Source organism: Mus caroli, unplaced genomic scaffold (assembly GCF_978045245.1).
Source record: "Mus caroli unplaced genomic scaffold, Mus_caroli_1 scaffold_13, whole genome shotgun sequence".
Taxonomy (NCBI): Eukaryota; Metazoa; Chordata; class Mammalia; order Rodentia; family Muridae; genus Mus; species Mus caroli.
In genome coordinates, this window is record NW_028227268.1 from 68,153,441 (window position 1) to 68,177,023 (window position 23,583).

Sequence of the window (23,583 nt, forward strand, 5' to 3'; positions counted from 1 at the left end):
AGCCTGGGGGAGGGCGAACTGACTATCCTCGGGCACTCAGTAAGACTCAGCGTAGGAGGAAGATAGCCTTGGTGGTGTTAGGCCAGCCAGTGGCCTGGAAGTCCTAGGTCCTGCCCTGTGAGTCAGCTCCAGATAGGGAACCTGTGTAACTGGAAATTTTCTCTGGGCTGAACAGAGGCCACAGGGGAAACTGAGTCATGAAGAATGGGGAAGCAATAGAAGAATCGGCTGGCATTGCCGCCTTAGGCTTGGTGAAGATCATGCTCTTGCTCCCACAGGAGCTGGGGCCCCCACCCCCAGGGGACGGCAACCTGAAGCTCCACCTGCAGCGCCTGGAGACCACCCTGAGTGTGTGTGCAGAGGAGCCAGACCACAGCCAGCTCTTCACCCACCTGGGCCGCATGGCCCTCGAGTTCAACAGGTTGGCCTCCAAAGTGCATAAAAATGAGCAGCGCACCTCCATCCTGCAGGTGAGGCCAGCAAGAATCTCCCCGCGCCTCCTGCCCTGCTGTAGGACCTAGGGGTTAGCTATGGGGACTTCTGAAGGCTGGATTTTAGGCCTGTTTGGAGCTTTTTGTTCACAGTGGTGACTGCAGTAAGGAATTTATGGGAAGGTGTGTAGAAAAAGAAGGAAATGAGGAAATGGGAGGTGGGCCTTGCAGATTCACAGTGAGTGTCCTGGGGAGTGAGGCCTGGTGGGCTGGGTATGGCATTCTTTGTTCTTGTTTGTTTTCTTTTTTTTTTTTTTTTTTTTTTTTTTTAAGACCTGAGTCTCGAGCCGGGCGTGGTGGCGCACGCCTTTAATCCCAGCACTCGGGAGGCAGAGGCAGGCGGATTTCTGAGTTCGAGGCCAGCCTGGTCTACAAAGTGAGTGCCAGGACAGCCAGGGCTACACAGAGAAACCCTGTCTCAAAAACCAAAAAAAAAAAAAAAGACCTGAGTCTCACTTTGTATCCCCAGCTAGCCTGGAATTTACCATGTAGACTAGACTGGCCTTGAATCAGAGTTCTGCCTGCCTCTGCCTCCTGGGCACCCCCTGTGGCCTGCTTTGCTGTCACTGCAGCTCTTTGTATGTTCTGTCCCCAGCAGGAAGTGTTTTGAGACAATCTCACTCATAGCAACCTCAGACTCACAGCATCCTCCTGCCTCAACCTCCTAAGTGCAGGGATTCTAGACATGAGCCACTTTACCCAGCTTTAATTTGTCATATTTAAAATCTCAGACCCTTAGCCACGCTCCCTCCCTCCCTGCCTCCTTTCTCAAATCCCTCTTAGAAGGCTCCCTGTGCTGGGAGAACGGTTGATCCTCATTACTGTATGGTCTTGAACAAGTCACCAATCTCCTGTCCTGTAAGGATTTGAACTACCAGTGACCCCCTCCTGGGACACTGCATCAAAGGAGGCCTTTGTGTAATCTAAAACCCAGTGCTCGGAGATGGGTGACTGTTAGCTTTGTTTTGATGATGCTCATCTACTCTGGGTGGGCCATCTTAACTGCGAGGGCTTTGCAGTTAAGTATGATCCGCTTACATTAATTGGTAACCATTTCAAAGATGATGAACATGAGGCTGCCTGAGGCCCTGCTCAGGATTTGAGTACCCCTTCCTTCTGGGTAGAGCTCTCACATTAAGGCTCCCTGCTTCTGGGTAGGCCCTTCTCCTTCTGTGCCAGTTGGTCTGTGGTCTCAGTTGTGCCAGTAGACCTTGATGAAAGGAGGGAATCCACGGCATGTAACCTTGAGCAGGTGAGTTCTGCTCTGCACGTATGACCAGGAGTACACAGGGCATCCTCTCACTGGAGACTGGAGAGGCAGTATGTGGTGGAGAGCCTACAGAGCCAGGTTCAGGGAGGGGACCTCTTTGAGAGGCCACCAAGGCTTTGGAGTTCCCACCCGAGCCCTGAGAGAGAATAGCTGACATGGCCCCAGGGCTGGGATCACTCTGAGCACCGACCTTTTGTCACTCACATGCAGATAGATCTTTGTTCCCTGATGTCCCCAGGCTCTTACATCAGTCTCCTGTTTATTCCTTTCTTGGTTCTTAACAGTTTGCAACAATTCTGTTTTATTGGGTAGTGGTAGTTTGTTTGGTTAGTTTGTCTTGCTACTAAGTGCTGTCTTCACAGGGAAACCGTACCCACCATTTTGCTCCAGTGCCTGGCACTTCATACATAGTTGGTGAGAGAATGAGTGAGCATGCCAGGAGTGGAGGCTCTACCCATAATGCCTGCTCTAGGGGATCTCAAGTTCAAGGCCATCTTGGACTGTGTAGCTAGACTCCGTCTCAAAGACCAACACGAAGCCAGACAGTGGACTCATGCCTGTGGTCCCAGCATTTAGGAGATAGAGGCAGGTAGATCTCGAGGCCAGCCTGGTCTATGAAGTGAGTTCCAGGACAGCCAGAGATGCACAGAGGAGCCCTGTCTTGAAAACAAAGCAAAACAATAACAACAGAAAGACAAAGTTGGAGAGATGACTGGCTGCTTTTGCAGAGGATGGGGGTTTGGTGCCTAATGCCCACACAGCATCCCTCTCACAACCTTCTCTAACTACAGTTCCAGGGGATCTGATGCCCTCTTCTGGCCTCTGTGGACACTGCACGCATGGTGCAGGAAAAACATTATACATAAAATAAAAACAAACCAGTCTTTCCAGTGGGCTCACAGGTGTGCTCTTAGACTCTCTGATAGAGGGGGTGGTGATCTTTGGCTGCTGCTGATCTTGTCCAGCATCTGGTTTGTACCCAGGGCATTTACCTAGAGGTCCCAAGAATAGTCTAACAAGTGAACTGTCATTGTGGCCTTCCCTTAGGGCAGGAGCAGGACAGTCTTGTTCCCTGGTGTCCCCGCCCAGGGCCACAGCCTCTCTCTGTTTCTCAGCCTCTGGGCAGAGGAAGCTGGGTTCCGTTCCTCCTCATTGCATCTCTGATATGTTTCTTGGTTCACTCAACAAACATTACAGACTCATACCTGCAGTCCCAGCACTTAGGAGACCGAGGCAAGAGGATTGCTGGGCATTCAGTGTTGAGGGATATAGTAACTTTCAGGCCCAATTGGGGTACAGGGTAGGACCTCACCTAAAAAAGAAAAAAATTAAATATTTTTTTAGATCAAATGTGGCACAGGGCCACCCGCTGGGCATTGAAAAACAATAACAATTTTTCGACTTTTTCAGCCTTCAACCCAGAGTTCAACAACTGCAATGCAAGGCTGTTCTTCCATCCACCCAAGCTAGTCAGAAAGGAAGCCAGCAGTTCTGGAGTCTCCCTGTGTGACATGACACAATTCCCCTCATACTCTATGTAGCAGTGAATGTGGGACATCTACCTTGGTTAGGGAAAGAGATGAGATGTGAGCCTCGGAGGACTGCCAAGGAGGAAGAGTCTAGGCAGGGATGGCTGTTAAGGGAAGAGGAAGGATTGTCATTGAAAGGACCAGGACCCAGCTCTGAGTCTCCATCAGGCATCCTTACCACTGGCTCCCATGGAAGCTTGGGAGATGGACCTAGTGGCTGTAGCTCGAGCCCCCCTGTCAGCATGCCTTGGGATGTGCCCCTTCTAATCCTCACCGCTGTCTGTTCATCTACCCCACAGACTTTATGTGAGCAGCTGCGCCAGGAGAATGAGGCCCTGAAGGCCAAGCTGGACAAGGGCCTGGAACAGCGGGATCTGGCTGCTGAGAGGCTGCGGTAAGTCCAGGCCACTGGAGACTGGCAGAGGGATAGGGCAGGAGAATAATGTAACACACTGGTTCCTGGAATGAAGCCACATCTGAGAGCTCTGTTCTGACAGCAGATCTCATGGCCCTTCTCCTTGGCTTCTGGTATTTTCTCCCTTGCACTGTGTTTATCTTGGGGATGGGAGTGTAGACAGCATTGAAAGCTGCCTTCCCCTGGAGACAACTGCTGACATTTGTGTAGGAGCTGGCTCAGGATTCTCCTGCCCCCTGGTGGTCACCATCATTCCCTGCTCACTCTTCCTGGGATCTTTGGAAGTCCCTCTGGACTGAGACCTGTGGGAAGACATACAGGTTTACCCCAGCCTCTCTGTCCTTGGCAAGACTGAGTTTGGGTGTCTTAGATGAGCCGTAGGGTCTACTTGTCACCAAGGATCTCTGACCACCAAGGACCAATGCCTCTTGTTTCTAGGGAAACAGGAATATGTGAGTGCTGGATCTCAAAGGGCCTTTGCCATCCGATCATGCAGACTAACTCGCATTATGCGAAGGGAGATGGTCCCTGAGAGAGGCAGGGACTTCCTAAGAGTCTCTCACTACACTGGTGTGGTGGCGCACACCTTTAATCTCAGCACTTGGGAGGCAGAGGCAGGCAGATTTCTGAGTTCGAGGCCAGCCTGGTCTACAGAGTGAGTTCCAGGACAGCCAGGGCTACACAGAGAAACCCTGTCTCGGGGGAAAAAAGGGATACCCAGGTCGAAGGAAAGGAATCGGAGTCCTTGCTGAGTGGCCTGAGAAAAGCCATTTGACTCTGTGGTGTTTCTGTAATTAAATGGAAGCTGAGGGGCTGTGTCCACTCTGCAAACATCCTGAGTACCCAGCACTGCCTACCTCTTGAACTTTCACTTATTATTTCTGCTTGCTTTGTTTGGAACGGTCTCATTCCATAGCCCAGGGAACTCACTGCATAGCTCAGGCCGCCTCAGACTCCATAGTCCAGCTTCTGCCTCCCAAATGAACGTTGGAGTCATAGGTGTGCGTACCCACACTCAACTTTGCTGGTAGCCGTTCCTGCTGTAAACAATAAAGGAGGTCTCACCCAAAGCAGCGCCTGTATTCAACACTCGAGAACCATGAGAGCAGATCCAGTGGGATTGAGTCCCTGGTGGGTGGGAGGATGGTTCCATCAACCCCGGCTCTGAGCCAGGAGCTTGCTCTTTCCATGTTAAAGAGAGGGGGTGCCAGGTGCCGGTGAGTGAGCATGACCTACGGCACCACCCAGGCCCTGTCTACGTCAGCTGAACCAGGACACTTGACTATAACGGGAGGGAGGGGCGGAGCTTTCTTAGAGAACAAGATCATAGGACCGGAAGGTGCCAGGTGTGGAGACAGCCTACAGATGGGGGAAACTCTGCTGTTAAGGATTCCCATGCAGCCTGCACACCTTCTGGGTGGCTTACAGACACCCTTTTGGTCTGGTCGCCCTCCCCAGGCAGTGCTGCGGTGCAGTGCCTGTGACAGCAGGTCCTTGGCTTTGCAAGTGTCTTAACCCAGGGCTGACATTTTGACATCCCCACTTGTCTCTTATTCAGGGAGGAAAACACGGAGCTCAAGAAACTGTTGATGAACAGCAGCTGCAAAGAGGCACTCTGTGGGCAGCCCAGCTCCCCAAAGCCAGAGGGTGCTGGCAAGAAGGGCGTGGCTGGACAGCAGCAGGTGAGTATCCCAAGCTTCTCAAGCCCAGGATCTGCTCCGCTCCTCGCTGAGTGAGCACATCTCCTCCTACACACATTCTGCCTTCACCCCACGTGGAGTGTCCCATTCTCTGAGACACGTGCTCAGAGCTATTGGCCGTCAAATCACATGGCTCTGCAGCCCACCCTGGCTGCTTGCTTCTCCCGCTTGCTGACTTGGATTGCCCAGCGGCTGCTCATGGGAGCTGGGTGTCAGTGTTTTGCTCATTCTGGGTACTAACACCTTGTCAAAGTCTCCTTCCCAAAAGTCAGTTTAGTCTCTAACGTGTCAGGACTCCTATGGGGATTGTATTAAGCTTGCGAGATTGCAACTTAGAGCCTCTGCATGGAGAGGAAGACTAGTCTGGGGATGCCTCAGCACTGGCCCACACCCCCACACCTCCAGGCCCAGCCCTGCCACACAGTGAAGGCCAAGTGTGCCTTGCTCCACTCTCACCGTCCCCCAGGCTCCTGTAACCCAGTTGTTAGCAGAGCATACTTTTACCTCCTCAAGTGAGTTGCAGTCAGTTGCAACGTAAGCCCTAGTGCCAGCTTTCTATGCACTATAGTAACTACCTTGGTCACTCACTCCCCACCCCGGGCAGTGATGGACTTTCCCTGCAAAGCTATGGGCTCACTTGGGCTCTTTTGCCTGAAGGGATGTCTCTTCCATGTGCAGGGCCAGCAGGAGACTTGGAGAGGTCATGTGCCATCATACAATTAAGATTCTTCTATCACCTCTCAAGCAGATGTGGGGGTGGCCTGCTGAACAGCAAAGCCTTCTTGCTCTGCCTCTTGCTAGCATTGTTGTTCACTGTGGTAGCCATGGTTGGTCTGAAACACACTGGGTAGATCAGGCTGGCCGCCAGCTCACAGAGAACCTCCTGCCTCTGTTAGGATTAAAACTAAGTGACACAGCCTTTAGCTGTCGCTGTTGACAGTGAGCTTCCTGGGGCAGGCATCTGCCATTTCTGAGGCCACCTTATCAGATAGATAACCTCTCTTCTCCAGGTGGCATGGTATGTTTACAGGACATAGCCTGTAGGGGGCACCAGAGGCTCACAAGCTCTGCTTCCAGCTTCTGCCCAGCCTGTGGTAGGGCATAGAGAGTGGATGGGGCCAGTGCAGAACAGCTTCTGGTCTGAGCAGACACTGGCGACAGTCACTGCACGTGCACTTCTTGCCTTGTCCTGTGGTTCTCACCTCAACACCTCAATTGTTTAGTTTTAAAACATTTTATTTTGAGGTAACTTTAAACTGAGGCAGAAATAGTGTGGAGTTGTGTTCCCGTACTCCCTCCGTCTCCCCTGGCTGGCTTCCATAACCGCAGACCTACCTCACCAAGCATCTTACATAACTGTGGTTCTTACCAGACTGGGCACTGCCGTCAGCACTGCAGCGCTGTCCAGATGTACCCAGCCTTCACTCCCTCCCTTTCTGCCTTCCAGAATTGAATCCAGGATCCCACGTGGGATTCCTATCACAGCTCCTTAGTCTCTGCATTTCGGCGACGTGGCTCAGCTGTCCTGGTTTCCATGACCTTGGCATTTTTGAGTTATGCTGGCCGGTTGTTTTGCAGAATAGGTTTGGGTTTAGATTAGATTGTGGTTGCAGAATTTGGAAAGAATCTCAGAGATGGCATGCTGTGTACACACATCTGCACATGCGGGCTCTCAGCACATGTGTCTGGGCTCGTGATGTTTGCCAGCCTCCATCACACTTTTACGTTGTTTATTTTATGTTGGGGGTTGCATGCGTGTATGGAGGTCAGAGGACAGTTCTCTCCTTCCCCCATAGGCTCTGGAGATTGCACTCAGCTCATCAGGCTTAGAGACAATCATGTTCACTCACTGAGCCACCTCACTGGCTCCTCACAACTTCCACACCTTTTAGGTTAGGGGATCCGGAGTTGTTATGGGGGTTGACCAGCAGTGCCTCAGAGTTAAAAGTGGGGAAGATGGCTGTGGAAAGAGCTGGTGAGAGGATGTGAGGCTGGCAGGCACAGTATGCATCAGCAAAGGGGAATGTTCTTCATGGGCTTCCAGAAGGAGGAGGTCATGGCTGAGACATGGCTGCTGGGTGGGAGGAGCAGGGAGATTGGAGACAAGGGACTGGGGCCCTAGGAGAGCACTGGGCTGGGGAACGAAGTTTTATCTGACACCTTGGTGAAGGCTCTGTCTCTCCCTAGGCCAGTATGATGGCGAGTAAAGTCCCTGAAGGGGGGGCCTTTGGAGCAGCTGAGAAGAAGGTGAAGTTGCTAGAGCAGCAACGCATGGAGGTAGGTGGCCAAACTGGGAGGTCAGGGAATACCCTTCTCCCCTCCTGGGACTACAGGGACGAAGGCCCCACCTGGCTCTCTGGTTCCTGTTGGTCCTAGATCACCTTAGAGAGTTATTGTGGAAACCAACCATTGAACCATCTGCCCATGGGATGGATGTCTGTCCTCTCTGGATCAACCACAGGGATCACTGAGGATACTGAGTTTGTGGCACAGGCTGAAATTATTTGGGAACCTTAGGGAGCTGGAGAGATGGCTCAGTGGTAATGGTGCACGCAGAGGACCTGGGCTCAGTTCCCAGGACTCTCACATACCAGCTCACCACTGCCTGTAACTCCAGCTCCAGAGAGTCTAACCCCTTTTTCTGCCCTCCACGGGCATCCACACTCACCACATATAGATGCAGACCCATATTATAAGGTAAGCTGGACACAAGAGAGGTGGTGGTCAGTCTTGCCAGTCGGCATTGGAGACACATGCTGCAGTGGGAGTGGCTAACAGTGAAGGAAGCGCCCACACCCTTGACAGCAGCATTCTCTGTCTCCCAAGCCCCTCCCCACCTCCAGCCCAGGCCACTAGACTGTCCTTGTCCCTCCTCTGAGCCTCTTCACACAGTTGGGGCCATTCCACCCCTCTTCACACACATCTGAAGTCTTACTTACATTCATATTCTAGATTGACTGATCTCTCAGAAGGAAAAGAATGTTCATTATGTAATGAACCAAGAGTCTCCCTCCAGATGGCTGCCGCTGACATCAGCTCACTGTGTTCCCTTGGGGTTGTTTGGTTTTCCTTTTTTCTAAAAGTGGCACTAGGAACTGAACCTGGGGCCTCACTGAGCTGCCTCTGCGACCCTTGAACTCAGCCTTCTTCCCTCAGCCCCCTAAGTAGCTGAGGTTACAGACATGTAAACCCTCTATTCAGGTTTTTCTTAATGCAGAAAAAAAAAAAAGACTTACTGCTTTTCAGATAAGTTTTTCTCTTTTAAAATTGTCTCAGGAAGTCTGTTCAGATCTATAGCATAAGCCAGTTCTCCCGTGTTTAAGTACTTTTGTCATTGGTAGTAATCTGGAGTCTGAATATCTTCTCCCATCTCCTGTCCTTTTATTTATGGTGATGTAGAGTTGTTTTTCTTTCCTGAGTAACTGCTGTGTCAAGAGTATGGCTTATAATTAGCATTATCTTAAGGCTGAAAGGATGTACTAAGTGACTTATTAATGGCTGCGTGTGATCTGTTTATGATGTGCTGTAAGCCATAGCCTACACTAAGCTGACACACACAGAAGGAGGGTTTATTTTTACTTTTGGTTTTGTTTTGAAACAGAGCCTCTTTATGTAGCCTTGGCTGTTCTGGAACTCACTATGTAGATTAGGCTAGCCTCAAACTCACAGAGATCCTTCTGCCTTGCTTCCTGAGTGCTGGAATTAAACGTGTAGCCACCATGTCTGGCTGATTAGCCTTTAAGTATGTTTGAACACTTGGCTAAAGTGTTTCTCTTCTTTTTTCTTTGTATACCAGGGTTTGTTTTTTTTTTTTGTCTGTGTGCTCATTTTTTTGGTTTGTTTTTGTTCTTGTTTTGTTGTTGTTGGGGTTTTTTTGTTTTTGTTTTGTTGTTTCTTGTTTGTTTGTTTGTTTTTTCTTCCTATACCAGAGATTGAACATTCTCTTGTACATTCTTGACAAACACTCTCCTACAGATACACTCTCCTGCCTCAGCCCCTGGTTCAGTATTTCCATTGGTTAAATTTTCAGAGTAGAATACTTTGTGTTAAAGTCAGTGAACACCTGGGATTGTCACACCCTTTCAAAGAGCCCTCTGAAGAGCCATGTTTGTGCCTCACAGTAACTCTCTCCAGGCTTCAGTGTTCCCTGTGGCTTGCCTAGCAAGGATGAAGTGCAGCTGGAGATCAAGGTGGAGCAGCAGGGAGCACCTGACCAGTGGGGGACTGAGGCAGCTCAGATGGCAGCTTTATTAACCTGTGCTTTGGGTGCCTGGGAAGCCAGGGCACTTGGGTATCTGGCTGTCCTTCCTTCCTCCCTAGAGTTTCTAACCCCAGTTTCTGCCCACAGCTGCTGGAAGTGAACAAGCAGTGGGACCAGCATTTCCGGTCCATGAAGCAGCAGTGTGAGCAGAAGGTGATGGAGTTCCCGGGCACTGAGCCTAGGATGGCTCGGGGAGGCGGGCTGAGAGGCCTGTGACCAGGCTGAGATGGGGACGGTGGAGGGGCAGCGGGTGCCTGCTCCTCTCCTGTCCTCACACTCCCTCCCTACCCCTCCTCCAGATCACGGAGCTTCGCCAGAAGCTGGTGGACCTGCAGAAACAGGTTACTGAGCTGGAGGCCGAACGGGAGCAGAAGCAGCGTGACTTTGACCGGAAACTCCTCCTGGCCAAATCGAAGATCGAGATGGAAGAGGCAAGTGTGGCCAGCCATGACGTCTTTGAGGTTCCAGGCTCCTGCCAGAGTCCCCGGGATCCGTGAGCCAGGGTCACGGTCGAGCGTTCCGTGACCTCTGGTGGGCATCACATCTCTAGGGACCAGAGTTATAGATGGTTGTGAGCCCACCGTGGGAGTCCTAGGAATTAAACCCAAGTTCTCTGAAAGAGCAGCCAATGTCCTTGGCCACTGAGCTATCTCTCCAGCCCCTGGGCAGTTAAAATCTTAAGTCCTAAGAACTATACAAAGAATACATAATATACAAACATACACAAAAGCATAGTAGGCTCACATCTGTAATCCCAGCACACAGGAGACCGAGGCAGGAGAATAGAGAATTACAAGCCAGCCTGTGCTGTATAGCAAGACCTTGCTGGAGCTGGCACTCAGTTGGTAAAGTGCTTGTCTAGTACTTGAGGCCCTGGATTCAATCCCTTGTGCTTCATAAACCAGGCACAGGAGTATGTAGAGAGAAGTGAAGAAGTTCAAGGCTATCCTTAGCTGCATAGTGAGTTTGAAGCCAGCCTGTGCTATATGAAACTGTTAAAATAAAATAAAAAGACACTGTCCTGATACAGAAAGACAAAAGCAGGCCTCAATGGGGTGAAGTGCTGATCAAATTTCAGAGTAGTATAGGGCCTAAAACAGGGGGAGTTAGTTTATCTAGTGATCTCAGCCTGCCCCAGCCACTGTACTAGATAGAATCAGGGAAAACCAGCTTGCCCTGGCTGAAGAAGAGATGCTGAGCGACCAGGCAGAGGTTCATAAGTAAAAGTGTGTTCTACAACAGAGAAGGGGCAGAGATCAGAGACTAAGCAGAAGGGACCTCATTCTGGTTGTGCTGTGGAGCAAAGCTCTTAAAAACAAACAAACAAACAAAAGGCCTCTGCTTTGTCATGTGTGACTGGTGCCAGCCACAGCCCTCCAGAGTCCTGAAGCAGCTGACAGACAGACAGACAGACTGCCTGACTCCCAGACCTTTGGGATTTTAGTGACAGTGCTACTTCTTGCTTGTCATGGCAGCTGCATGCGACTGCTTTGCCTAGCTTTAAAGCAGATATTTCCAACACAGATTGCATCTCAGAGACCCTTCTGCCAGCATGTGATACCCAGGCCGTGTCTAAGCACAGCCTCCGCCTATGTCTCCCCCTTCCCTTGAGGATGGGCAGTAGAGACACTGCACTTGGTTCTGAGTGCACCATCATGGCACTCACAGCCAGAGTCCTCTGTGGTCTCTCTTCCTCACTCCTGTCTACAAGGGAGACAAACCCCTGGACCCTGACAGATCAGTCCTCTCCATTGGTTAAGTCTGCCCTTGCCGATGGGAACTCTGTGATCAAGAGCATTCCTTGCTCTCCAGGCCTAAGCAGAAGCCGGAACATCACCCATTTGTCCTGGCCCAGGCTGCCCTGAACCACCTCTGACTAGAAACCACTTACCCATTGGTGTGTAGAATGTTGACTAAAGGTCACACAGGAAGGGATGAGCACTGATCCACTTCGGTCAGTCCCCTGATCCACAGGGCACAATACAGACAAGCTAACACTTTCTTGGAATACTTCCCCAGCCCCTCCCCAGACCCTGGTCCTCTGGGAGGTAATTTCAGTTGAATTTTATTTATTTTTAGATGTATTTATTTTATGTGTATGAGTATTTTGCTTTCATGTATGTATGAATACCCCCTGAGTGCTTGGTCCCATGGAGGCCAGAAGAAGGCATCAGATCCTTTGGGACTGGACTTTTGGATGTTTGTGAGCTGTCATGTTAATGCTAAGAATTGAACTCAGGTCCTCTTCATGAGCAACGATAGCTTTTGACTATTGAGCCATCTCCAGCTCCCAGACCTTAAAAACATATCTGCTGACAATACAGTTGTTGGTTTTTGTTTTGTTTTGTTTTTGTTTTTGTTTTTTGTTTTTAGATGTGCCTGCTCCTAATGCTACAGTGCCATCCACTGTTTTAATTTTTATTTATTTTTGAGGCAGGTGCCTTGCTATGTAGCCTAGATGGCCTGGAACTCACTATGTAGACCAGGCTGGGCTCTAACTCAGAGGTCCACCTGACCCCGCCTCCAGACTCAGCCCAACCACAGTTTTAAACTGAGAATCATGGTGTAGGCCTGCAGTCCCAGGTTCTGGGAAGGCGGAGGCAGGAGGATTGCCAAGGCTCAGGGCCTCCCTGGACTACAGAATGAGCTAAAGCTTGCTTAGGTAATTTAGTATGACCTTGTCCTGAAATATAAAGAAAGAGTGGGGGCTGAGGGGTTGGGGCCATAGCTCCGTGGTAGGACAGTTGCTCAGCGAGTGTGGAACTCAGCCCCTGGAGAAGTGAATGATCACTTCCTGCCTGGCGAATAGCATTTACCACTGCCACCCCGTTTAGTTTCCACTCAGGGAAGGGTATTTGGGCCAGTGACATGGCTCAGGGGATAAAAGCACGTGCTGCCTGGGACCCACGTAGAAGGAGAGAACCGACTCTCACAAGTTGTCATCTGACACTGACAGACAGACAGACAGATAGAAAGAAAGAAAGTAAAAAGCAAAAAACTCTTCCTTTGAAGTAAATGGAATGGAGATGGAGACCTTAAATTCTGCTCCCTGTGTGGTCTCCAGGATGTCACCGTACACACATTGGCTTCTCACTGAGCCAAGGAGTTTGCTTGATTCCCCTTCACCATTCCAGCTGCAGCTGTGTGGTGCAGCCTGGAAGCTTCCACCCATCAGCTGTGGTGACCTTTTACTCTGGGTGCCTCCCTGGAGAACTTTCTGTCCTGCTTACCCTATGAGCACAGTCTCTTCTATGCACAGATATCTGAGGCCCTTAAGAGACTGTGGTATTCCTCACTCTTCTGAGAGAATTTCACACAGACAACATATACACTCCGGTTTTTTTTTTTTTTTTTTTGGACTCCGCTCTCATGAAATCCCTCTGTGACTTTCGTTAAGATCCCATTAGCCCCAATATTGAGGACGCTTGCTTAAGAGGGCCTGTGTGGGGCCCAGAGTCTCTGCCAGTCAGTGAGGAAGCTGGTATCAGAGTTGAGGGCCTTCTTCACTACCAGGAGTGGAAGAGACAGACATACGGACTCTGAAAGACACCGATGTCTTCCCAGGTCATTTGCAGAAAAGCAGTATGAGATGGTTGCTGAGAAAGAGGGAAAGCCAGGGTATAGGTTAGGCAGTCCTGGCCTCCAGGAGTGTCCCTGCTTACCAGCCCCGAACTCCCTGCAGACCGACAAGGAGCAGCTGACAGCAGAGGCCAAGGAACTGCGCCAGAAGGTCAAGTACCTACAGGATCAGCTGAGCCCGCTCACGAGGCAAGGAGAATACCAGGAGAAGGAGATCCAGCGGCTTAATAAGGTGGGCACTAGGACCCCTCCCCCAGGTGGGGGGATGGCTGCTGGGAGCTCAGCTACAGAGCCCATTCCTCTGCTGTCACCTCCAGCTGAAGAGAGGTGACACCTGGTGAGAGGGCTTAGAGGCACCATTCCTCTCTTCCCTGCCCCCACACACCCAGCCCTGGGAGGAGTTTGGACTCACTCCTGCTTCCCATGTGGTCTTTGTACATGTGCCCCCCTCTGAGGCCCCACTATCTCCTGGCAGTGCCTAGCCTACCCAAGCTTGAATGTCACTTGCTCAGCAAAGCCATCCCTGGATCTCTCTATGATGGTCCCATTCTGTGGTCCTAAGGTAGCAATAGTTTTTTCTTGTTCTTGCTAAAATAGGCTGTCCTGTTTAGGCCACACATGCGCGCGCACGCGCACACTTCTTAAAGGCAGTGCAAGAGACCTGTCACTGGGAGTCCCTGATGTCTAGGGGCTAAAGTCCAGGTGGTAATGAATGGCCATCCCTGAGATGGCCAGAGCTGTAAAGTATCATGTGACTGGGGTTGGTGGAAACCAGTGAAGGATTCTCAGGAGATGGGAGCTTTCTGTAGGCAAGAAGCAAAGAAATGAGAGCACACTATTTTGTCTTTTGTTTGTTGGGTTTCTCTCTCTCTCTCTTTTTTTTAAGATTTATTTATTTATTTTATGTATGTGAGTGCACTGTAGCTGCACAGATATTTGTGAACCTTCATGTGGTGACTGAGAATTGAATTTAGGACCTCTGTTCGCTCCAGTCGGCCCCACTTGCTCCGGCCCAAAGATTTAGTCATTATTATATCTAAGTACACTGTAGCTGTCTTCAGACAGACCAGAAGAGGATGTCAGATCTCATTACAGATGGTTGTGAACCACCATGTGGTTGCTGGGAATTGAACTCAGGACCTCTGGAATAGTAGCCGGTGTTCTTAACCCCTGAGCCACCTCTCCAGCCTTTGTTTGGGTTTCTTTCTGGTTTTGGTTTTGGTTTTTGAGACAGGATTTTTCTGTGTAGCCCTGGCTGGCCTGGAACTCATTCTTATAGACCAGGCTGCTTCTGCCTCCTAAGTGTTGGGATTAAAGGTGGGCGCCGCTACCTCCCAGTCCCTCCCCACGCCCCAGCGTTGGCTGTGGCTGGTCTGCAGAGTTGGTTGGTAAAATAAACTAAGTGGAAATTGCAGTTCATGTGACTAGAGACAAGATGGGTTGCTGAGGCCAAGTATCCTGCAGAAGCTGGCAGAGAATGCAGCTTCTCTCAGAAAGCTAGGCTTCTTTCTAGGTCTTGGGTGTGAGGACTTGAGCCGGGCCTGTGCATGAAGATCTCAGGCTAGCCTGCAGGTTAAGAACACAGCTGGGTTGGAATCCTTGTGTTTGCTCACTAGCTGTGCAGTCTCCTTTAGTGTTTCTGCTGCTTCAGTAAATCACCATGACCAAAAGCAACGGGGGGTGGGGGGGGGGGGTAGGGGGGGGTAGGCTTTGTTTCATTCCCAGTCCATCACTGAGGGAGGCAGGGCAAGGCAGGAACCTGCAGGCAGGAACTGCAGCAGCAGCCATGGAAGAATCCTACTTGCTTACACACTTGCTTTCCATGGCTAACTCAGCCTTTCTTACACACTCCAGGACTACCAGCTGAGGGGGGTGGCACCACCCTCAGAAAGATGAGCCTCGCCATCTCAGTCACTAAGCAAGAACATGCCTCAAAGGCTTGCCTGTTGACCAGTTTGGTTGAGGCATTTCTCAATTGAGGTTCCTCTTCTCAAAGTGATTCTGGCTTGTGTCAAGTTGACAAAACAAAAACGAACACAAACCAAGACAGTCATAGTCTCTGGCCCTCAGTTTTCAAGTGGGTAAAATGAGCATGAGGTCCTTTATCCTGCAGGATGATGAAGAGACTTCAATGCAGTGGCCCATTCAGTGCAGCAGTAGTGAGTGAGGCAGGTTAAGGACCGCTGCTGCTGGGTTACAGTATTGATGGAAAGAGGCTCTCTGCGAGTGGTCTTCAGATGGGTCTGACTTGTAGGGACGCCTGCTGATGGTCCTGCCTCTTCTTTCCTGATTCCAGGCCCTGGAGGAGGCCCTCAGCATCCAGGCCTCTCCATCATCTCCGCCTGCAGCTTTTGGGAGTCCAGAAGGCGTTGGGGGCCATCTGAGGAAGCAGGAACTGGTGACACAGAATGAGTTGCTGAAACAGCAGGTGAGGCTCGAGAGCTGATGCATTCCCAGGAGCAGCTGACCAGTGTGCCAGCTCTGCTCTCCACTCTCTATGGACATCGTCATTATTGTTGTTAACATTGTTACTTATACAGTGTTCTGTCTGCATATATGCCTGCAGCCAGAAGAGGGCGCCGGCTCTCATTACAGATGATTGTGAGCCACCATGTAGTTGCTGGGAATTGAACTCAGGACCTCTAGAAGAGCACTATTCTTAACCTCTGAGCCATCTCTCCAGCCCATGTTTGTACTTTATAATTGTAAGCCAGTAACCCCTTTCTCAAAGAATTATTTATTTATTATATGTAAGTACACTGAAGCTGTCTTCAGACACTCCAGAAGAGGGCATCTGATCTTATTACAGATGGTTGTGAGCCACCGTGTGTTTGCTGGGAGTTGAACTCAGGACCTTCGGAAGAGCAGTCAGTGCTCTTAACCACTGATCCAGCTCTCCAGCCAATAACCCCTTTCTCAAAGTCCAGAGCATAAGATAAAAGAACACGGAATTGTTCTGGTAAAGTTGGATTTGGAGCTTGAGGTGCCCTACTCAAATCTCCAATGCCCCCAGCTCTCTCCCCACAGCCAGTGCGAAACATGGATGCGGGGCCTGAGCGTGCAGCCTCTAGCCGACTTCCACACCCCTCACATCCCCATCTCCTCCAGGTAAAGATCTTTGAAGAGGACTTCCAGAGGGAGCGGAGTGACCGTGAACGCATGAACGAAGAGAAGGAGGAGCTGAAGAAGCAAGTAGAGAAGTTGCAGGCCCAGGTCACCCTGACTAATGCCCAGGTGAGAGCGCCACCCTGACCTTAGGGCTTAGAGGATCCTGGGAACTTGCTGGACTCTGTCCAGCTCTACCCCTATGGTTCTCTTCTGACCTCTGCCAGTCCCTTGTCCTCTGACCTCTGTATAATGTCGAGGTCTAGGTAAGGAGGTCTAGCTCTGACTCATCAGTGCTGACGGGACCTTGAGTATCGCTGTGTCATACAGTAGATGAGCCTACGGGGTAAATCAGTAGAGTAGAATGAAAAGACGCTTTCAGGAACACACATAACAGCCCTCCTGACCTGTGTTTGGGCCCCACAGCTAACAGCACAGCTTCTGCTGTGCCCCAGTCCCCTTCCTGGAACTTCCCACGCTTGAGTGGTACCCTGGGCCTCAGCCATCTGTCTAGGGTTTACTTTGTATTTCATCAATGGTGAGGCCTTAGTGCTACACCTGGCCCTGAACTACAGGTACCATGAGGCCTCTTTTCCCTCCTCCTTCAGCTCAAAACTTTCAAAGAGGAGGAGAAGGCCAAGGAAGCCCTCAAACAGCAGAAGAGGAAAGCAAAGGTGAGCAGCTGGAGGGTGTGGGCAGCATGCCCCCTGACCACCTGCAGGGGGAGGGGGTTGTGCTGGTATTGTGCCAGTGAAGTGCCACCAGAGCATTCCTTGTTAACTGTCATTATCAGTCGTCTATGACCAGGTCCCAGGTCCTCTGCCTGTATCCTGGCCTGCCTTCCCTTCTGAGAGCTAAGGTTCCGGCTACAGGGCAACAAGGTGGATGCCACTGGGGGTTGGCAGACCAGAGGCAGATACGAGTCTTTCTTGCAGGCTTCGGGAGAGCGCTACCACGTGGAACCCCACCCTGAGCACGTCTGCGGCGCCTATCCCTATGCCTACCCGCCCATGCCAGCCATGGTACCTCACCATGCCTACAAGGACTGGTCCCAGATCCGATACCCTCCACCCCCTGTGCCCATGGAGCACCCGCCCCCACACCCCAACTCTCGCCTCTTCCATCTGGTGAGTCTTGTGTCCCTCCTTTCTGCAGACTCTGTCTAGTGAGATGGTAAGAAACTGCTGTCCAGTGGTTTCTGAGACAGGGTGGTTGTGGGCCGGTATCTAGGCCTGGCCCTGGGCTGCTCTCCTAGCAGCTCAGTACCACTGGTGTCAAAGGGAGAAGGCCTGGTAGGACTGCCACCAGGTCTCCAGCTGGGTACCATCAGCTGCCAAGTCAGCTCTGACCTTCCCCATGCTTCTCTCCCCTCCCCCTGCCTTCTTCTTCCTTTCTCTCTGGTCTTCCTGCTTTTTCTCCTCTTATTTTGGCTCCTCTCCTTTCCTCATATTTTTCTCTCACTTTCGATAGTTGTTGTCACCTGTCCCTTCTGCAGTCTCTATAATAGCCCCACTTCTGATGTACCCAGCTCTTCCCTCAGTGGGTACAGACGCCTCCTGTGTCTTATACTTTCTCCCTTATACACACTTTTTCTTTTTTTCTTTCCTTTTTCTTTTCTTTCTTTCTTTCTTTTTTTTTTTTTTTTTTTTTTTTTTTTTTTTTTTTTGGTTATTCAAGGCAGGGTTTTTCTGTGTAGTCCTGGCTGTCCTGGAACTCACTGTGTAGACCAGGCTGGCCTTGAACTCAGAAATTAGCCTGTCTCTACCTCCCAAGTGCTGGGACTAAAGGTGTATGCCACCACGCCTGGCTCCTTATAGACACTTTTAAGCATTGGTATAGATACTGTGCTTAGGAGTTTAGCTTAAGCTAGATGTAGTGGTGGTTCATGCCCAAAATCCCAGCACAGCTGAAGGAAGATGATTGCTTGAAAGTTTGGGGCCAGCCTAAGCAACATAGTGAGATAGTCCAGCCTGGGCTATAGAGTGAGGCACTATCTCAGAGAACAAAAGAGGGAAGCAGTCACAACTTCAAAAGCTACACTTCTCGTGGCCACTTTTCTTAGCTGAATGAGATATAACCCTTAGGGTTTGGCACTTTGTTTCTGTGCATTTAGGACTGTTCTGGCTGTGGCTCTGGAGTGTGGCTGTGGATTTTCCTTTTTTGTTGTTTTGTTTTGTCTGTCTGTCTGTTTTCTGAGACAGTTTTTCTGTATAGCCCTGGCTGACCTGTAACTCACTCAGTAGATCAGACTAACCAAAATTCAGAAATCTGAATGCCTCTTCCTCCAGAGTTCTGGGACCAAAGGCGTGCAACACCATGCCCGGCTCAGTTGTGAATTCTTTAACACCCATCTTGTTGCAGCCGGAGTACACCTGGCGTCCACCCTGTGCAGGGATTCGGAGTCAGAGCTCTCAAGTGATGGACCCGCCCCCAGACAGGCCTGCAGAGCCAGGTGAGTGTGGTCCCCCATGTAGAAAGGACTTTTACCTGACAGCATTGATGCTGCTTGCAGAAACTGTCTTTTTTGTGAGCTTGGTGACACAGAGGACCTGGAATAGTATTGAGAGAGGAAAGTTATTGACTGAAGGGTGGGATAATTGGAAGGAGTAGGCACTACCATGTTAGTGCTGTGCTGGGAGCCAGCACCGCTTACAGCTCACATGTGGAAACAGACATGGTCCTGTCCTAATGAGGGGACAGAAGTGAATTTCAGGACTCACATAAACAGATGGGTTGCACTTGCCCAGAAAAGGAGCAAGTTTCTGTGAGAGGTCAAAGGGCCTGACCTAGAGTAGGGCCAAGCTGAGAAGCCAAAGGGGTAGAGATACTTTCACAGAGAAAAATGAGAGCCACAAAGACATTGTGTGTTAGCAGCTTTCTGTGTCAGCTTCCAGGATGAAAGATGTGGCTCAAAGTTTTACCGATTTCAGTCACTGGGCCCCATCACTTTGAGCCTATGGCTGTCCAGAGCATCATGCCAGGAGAGCACAGCAGAGGTGACCACCCCTTGATGGCCAGGAAGCAAAACAAGAAAGAGAAGGAGGAACTGGGAGAACCTATAGTCTCTGCAGGGGCATACTTGTAATGACACAACTTTCTTTCACTCTGCCCCACCTCCTTGGGGTTCACAGGCTGGTGACAAAGGCATTTGGGGACATTCTGCCTCTGGCTCCTAGACTCATTCTATCGCACAGTACAGAGTGTATGTAGGCTATCTCCCCACAGTCCCCATGATCATGACTATTCTAAAACTGCTTAAAAGTCCAGTCTCTTAAGGCTCAAGGCAGACTCATCTGTGAGCCCTTACAGAAACCAAAAGGAGTCAGGCATGGTGGCACACACTATATTCCCATCACTTGGGAAGTGGAGGAGGCAAGAGATCAGGGATCCCAGGTCATCCCTTGACTACATAGCAAGTTTAAGGTTAGCCTGGGCTATGACCCTGTCTCAAAATAAAAGATTCAAAGAGAAGGTTCCATACTTGAGTATACAGTGTTGGGCCAGACACAGTAAATATCCCTGTTTCAGAAGGGAGAGTGGCAGCCGGGCGTGGTGGCGCACGCCTTTAATCCCAGCACTCGGGAGGCAGAGGCAGGCGGATTTCTGAGTTCGAGGCCAGCCTGGTCTACAAAGTGAGTTCCAGGACAGCCAGGGCTACACAGAGAAACCCTGTCTCGAAAAAACCAAAAAACAAAACAAAACAAACAGAAGGGAGAGTGGCATGGTAAAGAAGGATCAGACCGGAGTGACACTAAAACCCAGAAAAGCAAACAGAAGTTCCACAGCTCTGGCCTGGCACCTTGGCTAGCTATGCATGTTGCCCATGGCTCCCCATGACCCCCGTTCTACACTCCTGGCATTTTTAACTTCCTGGAGTCTCCAGTACAGCATAGACTTCATCCTTGCAGTTTCGCCTACTGTTCTCTCTGGGGTTGCTCAGTGGGACTTGGACCCTGCCATACATACTCTTGCCTCCAATCCCCAGGCCTTCCTTTGAAATCTGGGTGGAAGCCATGACCCCATAACACTTGGCGTTATGCATGCCTGCCAAACCACCATCATGTGGGCAGTGCCAACATCTACTGCCAGTTAGAACTGTGCAGCTCTAATGCAGTGGGTCAGGACCTCCGAGTACCTTTGACCTGAACATGGCCAAGAAATCTCCTGGAAGTGGTTCTCCAGGCAGTCCCTCCTGAAGGCACACTGGTGCTCTCAGGTCAGGTCAGAGGGCTTTATATTTCTAGGTCTTTTGGCCTGGAACTCTATGTAATAAACCAAGTTGGACTTAAACTTGTGGTGATCCTCCTGCCTCTCCCTTTCCAGGACTAAAATTATGGATGGGAGTTGGCCCACCTTACTTTGGGTCTTCCTATTATGAGGAATCCCTCAACACATCTAATTATCTCTTGCAAAGTGCTTTGCTGCTTTTTTAAAATTTTGTTTTGGTTATGTGGGTATGTAGGTGGGTGTATGCATACATGAGTGCCGGTGCCTGTGGCAGTCGGGTATCAGAGACCCTTTGAGCAGGGTTACAGGTGACTCAGCCACCTGGCATCTCTCTCTCTCTCTCTCTTGTTTGTTTGTTTGTTTGTCAAGACAGGGTTTCTCTGTGTAGCTCTGGTTGTCCTGGAACTCACTCATTCACTTTGTAAAGCAGGCTGCCCCCGAATTCAGAGATCCACCTGCCTCTGTCTCCTGAATGCTGAGATTAAAGGTGTGAGCCACCCTGCCAGGCCAGAGGCAGTTCTTATGAAGGGAAGCTAGGATTAAAGGCACGTCCTCCCTGGCATATGCTTGATGCTTCTTTCCCAGCCAAGCTACAGTAGTTTTAACTTATCTGCACTGCCATCGCTCCCGATCTTAGAGTAAACCTGGCTGAAGGCAATCAGCAGTAGTCAAGACAGTGCCAGACACTGTGACCTTGACATTGACGCCACCCACTTGTTACACTCCACACAGGTCTCAGGAAACTGGCTAGAGTGGCCAGTTTCCAATAGGGTCTCCATGTCTACCCAAGACCTCAGGAGCCTGGCCTTACTACAGACACACCAGTCAGTATGGAGCTATTCTGAAACCTCACTATAGTCACTGTTCAGTTTTGTCTACTACTCTCTAAGCAGTTTCTGGGGCCCTGAGGGATGTCACCGACTCCATGATGATGGAGTCCTCCATGGTCAGCCGTTTCCTTGGTTGGCAGTTTTCAGTCTGACTTAACTTTCCATCCCTGGGCCCAGGCACCCAAGATAATCTACTGATACAAAAGAAAGATGTATTTTAGACTCAGAACTTCCAAGGTTTCAGCCCATGGTCACTTGGCCCTCTGGTGGTACTGCCTCAGAAACAAGGAAGAGAGGTCTGGAGTTCAGCATCCCCTTCAAGGGTACTTGCTCAGTGACTTTGATTTATCCCATGGGGCCTTGCCTCCTAACTGTTTAATTATGAGAGCACTGTGGGCTAGCTGGTGACTAAGCTCTTAAATGTCTCTCTTGGAAAACATTTAATGCCAGGAAGTTGGTGGTGGTGCACACTTTTAATCCCACCACTCAGGAGGCAGAGACAGGAGGATCTCTAAGTTTGAGACCAGCCTGGTCTACAGAGTGAGTTCCAGGACAGCCAGGGCTACACAGAGAAACCCTGTCTCAGAAAAAAAAAAATCTTTTAAGATTCAAGTCATGGTGTATTAATAGGAGTGAAGGAAGGTGGCTGCATCTGAGGGAGCCTGAGATGAAGGAGGGAGAGACTGGGGCAAGGCAGGCAAGAGTTGGCAGAGGTCTCCACAGTGTAGGGCCTTTGCAGAATGTGGTAGGAGGGTCTGAATCTTGAGAGTAGTGTAAATTCCTTAGATGTTTTAAAACACAGTAACATGACCAGATTGGAACTTTAGAAAACTCCATCTGGCCACGGAGTCTGCCATTTAAAGGCTCCGGAGCTGCAAGCTTGTCAGGAATCGTGAGCCCGGGAGACTCTGGGAATGCCACCTTGGAAAGTGGATGGGTAGGTACAACAGAGAGACATTTCCTCAGAGGGTCTTTGAAGTCCTTTGGGGCTATCTTAGTGGGTGGCAGAGGGTGGCACGGTAGGCAGAGCTGACCCCTTTTCCCAGTGCTTACTTGAGGATTTGGAGACTGATGAACTGAGTTCAAATCCCAGCTCCAGAACATTATAAATCTGGGATTTGGGACAGATTTTTATACCTCTTTGTCCTAGCTCCCTCTTCTGTTATGGAGGTGACAAATGGTCTCCTCCTCAGGGCTAGGTACAGATTGCATGGTGAATGTCCTAGACACAGCCTGGTACTCCATAGCATACAATACCTAGCTGTTTACACTGGTGGGGAGGCCTGACTTGGCATTCATGCAAGTGTGCGAGACTGACCAGACCACATGATCTTGAAGCTTCAAAACTTTTGTTTATCTAGAGTCTGCAGACAATGACTGTGATGGGCCCCAGTGAGGCTGCAGTGGGTCATTTGGTTCCACCTTCATCTTTCAGAGCCAGCTGACCTCAGATTGCCAAAAGTGTGAAGGCCATGTGCATGTTCTGTGTGACCCAAACCTTGGCAGAGGAGAGGCTGGGGTGGGCAGCTGGCTCACACCCCCAGCCAAGCCTCGAACTGTTGACAAGACCAGGGAGAATCCACCCATGGGGCGCCCACCAGGTTCTTATGGATGTAACCAGGAGAAGCTCAACACCCTGCCTCTTGCCAAGACAAGGAAGCCTCACCTGGCTTTGACCTGCCATTCGTTACTGCATCCATTCCATCCTAAGAATGAGGTGCAACAAGACCCGATTCTCACAGAACCTCAAAGACTTGGTTCCAGGCTCTCCAGAGACCACACCCAACTCATGTGCATGTGCCATTTTTTGCTTCAAGCTCAGTAGCAGGACCTGTCCCGAGCCCCCTGCTCCTTGCCCCTCTGTGAGGAGTTACGGAGAGGGCTTTGTCTCTAGAGCAGAAGAGAATGATGGGATGGCCTGATGCTGTCATGCTCTCCATTGCACCTGTGGCAGCCTCCTGAGAGCCACCAAGATCTGGGATGAAGGCCACACCAGCCATGTCTGCTGAAGGGCCCCAGACTGAAGATGACTCCGGCCTCCACAGTTAGATGTTTATGGTGCCAGAGGCCTATATTAAGGTAGCTGTCTGTTGCTAGGCAGCCGTTTGCACAAATCTTGGACATAAATCCAACTTGAGGATCAACATTTTGTGACTGGCTAATTCTTTTATCCCCT

General features: G+C 50.4%; 1 protein-coding gene across 5 annotated transcripts in view; it reads left to right on the forward strand.

Moving 5' to 3' along the window:
- Tnip1 (TNFAIP3 interacting protein 1) overlaps positions 1 to 23,551 on the forward strand; it is a 52,176-nt gene extending 28,625 nt beyond the window's left edge. For 4 of the 5 annotated variants that reach the window (XM_085830010.1, XM_021175682.3, XM_085830007.1 and 1 more), the window contains 13 exons: positions 279 to 470; positions 3,590 to 3,684; positions 5,264 to 5,387; positions 7,593 to 7,682; positions 9,754 to 9,819; positions 9,966 to 10,097; positions 13,349 to 13,477; positions 15,542 to 15,673; positions 16,354 to 16,479; positions 16,959 to 17,024; positions 17,286 to 17,477; positions 18,712 to 18,802; positions 22,769 to 23,551. In XM_085830010.1, the coding sequence (XP_085686136.1) occupies positions 279 to 470; positions 3,590 to 3,684; positions 5,264 to 5,387; positions 7,593 to 7,682; positions 9,754 to 9,819; positions 9,966 to 10,097; positions 13,349 to 13,477; positions 15,542 to 15,673; positions 16,354 to 16,479; positions 16,959 to 17,024; positions 17,286 to 17,477; positions 18,712 to 18,802; positions 22,769 to 22,803 (1,470 nt within the window). In that variant the 3' untranslated portion in view covers positions 22,804 to 23,551. The remainder of the gene's footprint in view (positions 1 to 278; positions 471 to 3,589; positions 3,685 to 5,263; positions 5,388 to 7,592; positions 7,683 to 9,753; positions 9,820 to 9,965; positions 10,098 to 13,348; positions 13,478 to 15,541; positions 15,674 to 16,353; positions 16,480 to 16,958; positions 17,025 to 17,285; positions 17,478 to 18,711; positions 18,803 to 22,768) is intronic. The other variant, XM_085830008.1, reaches the window with a different exon arrangement.
- The last annotated feature ends 32 nt before the right edge of the window (positions 23,552 to 23,583 follow it).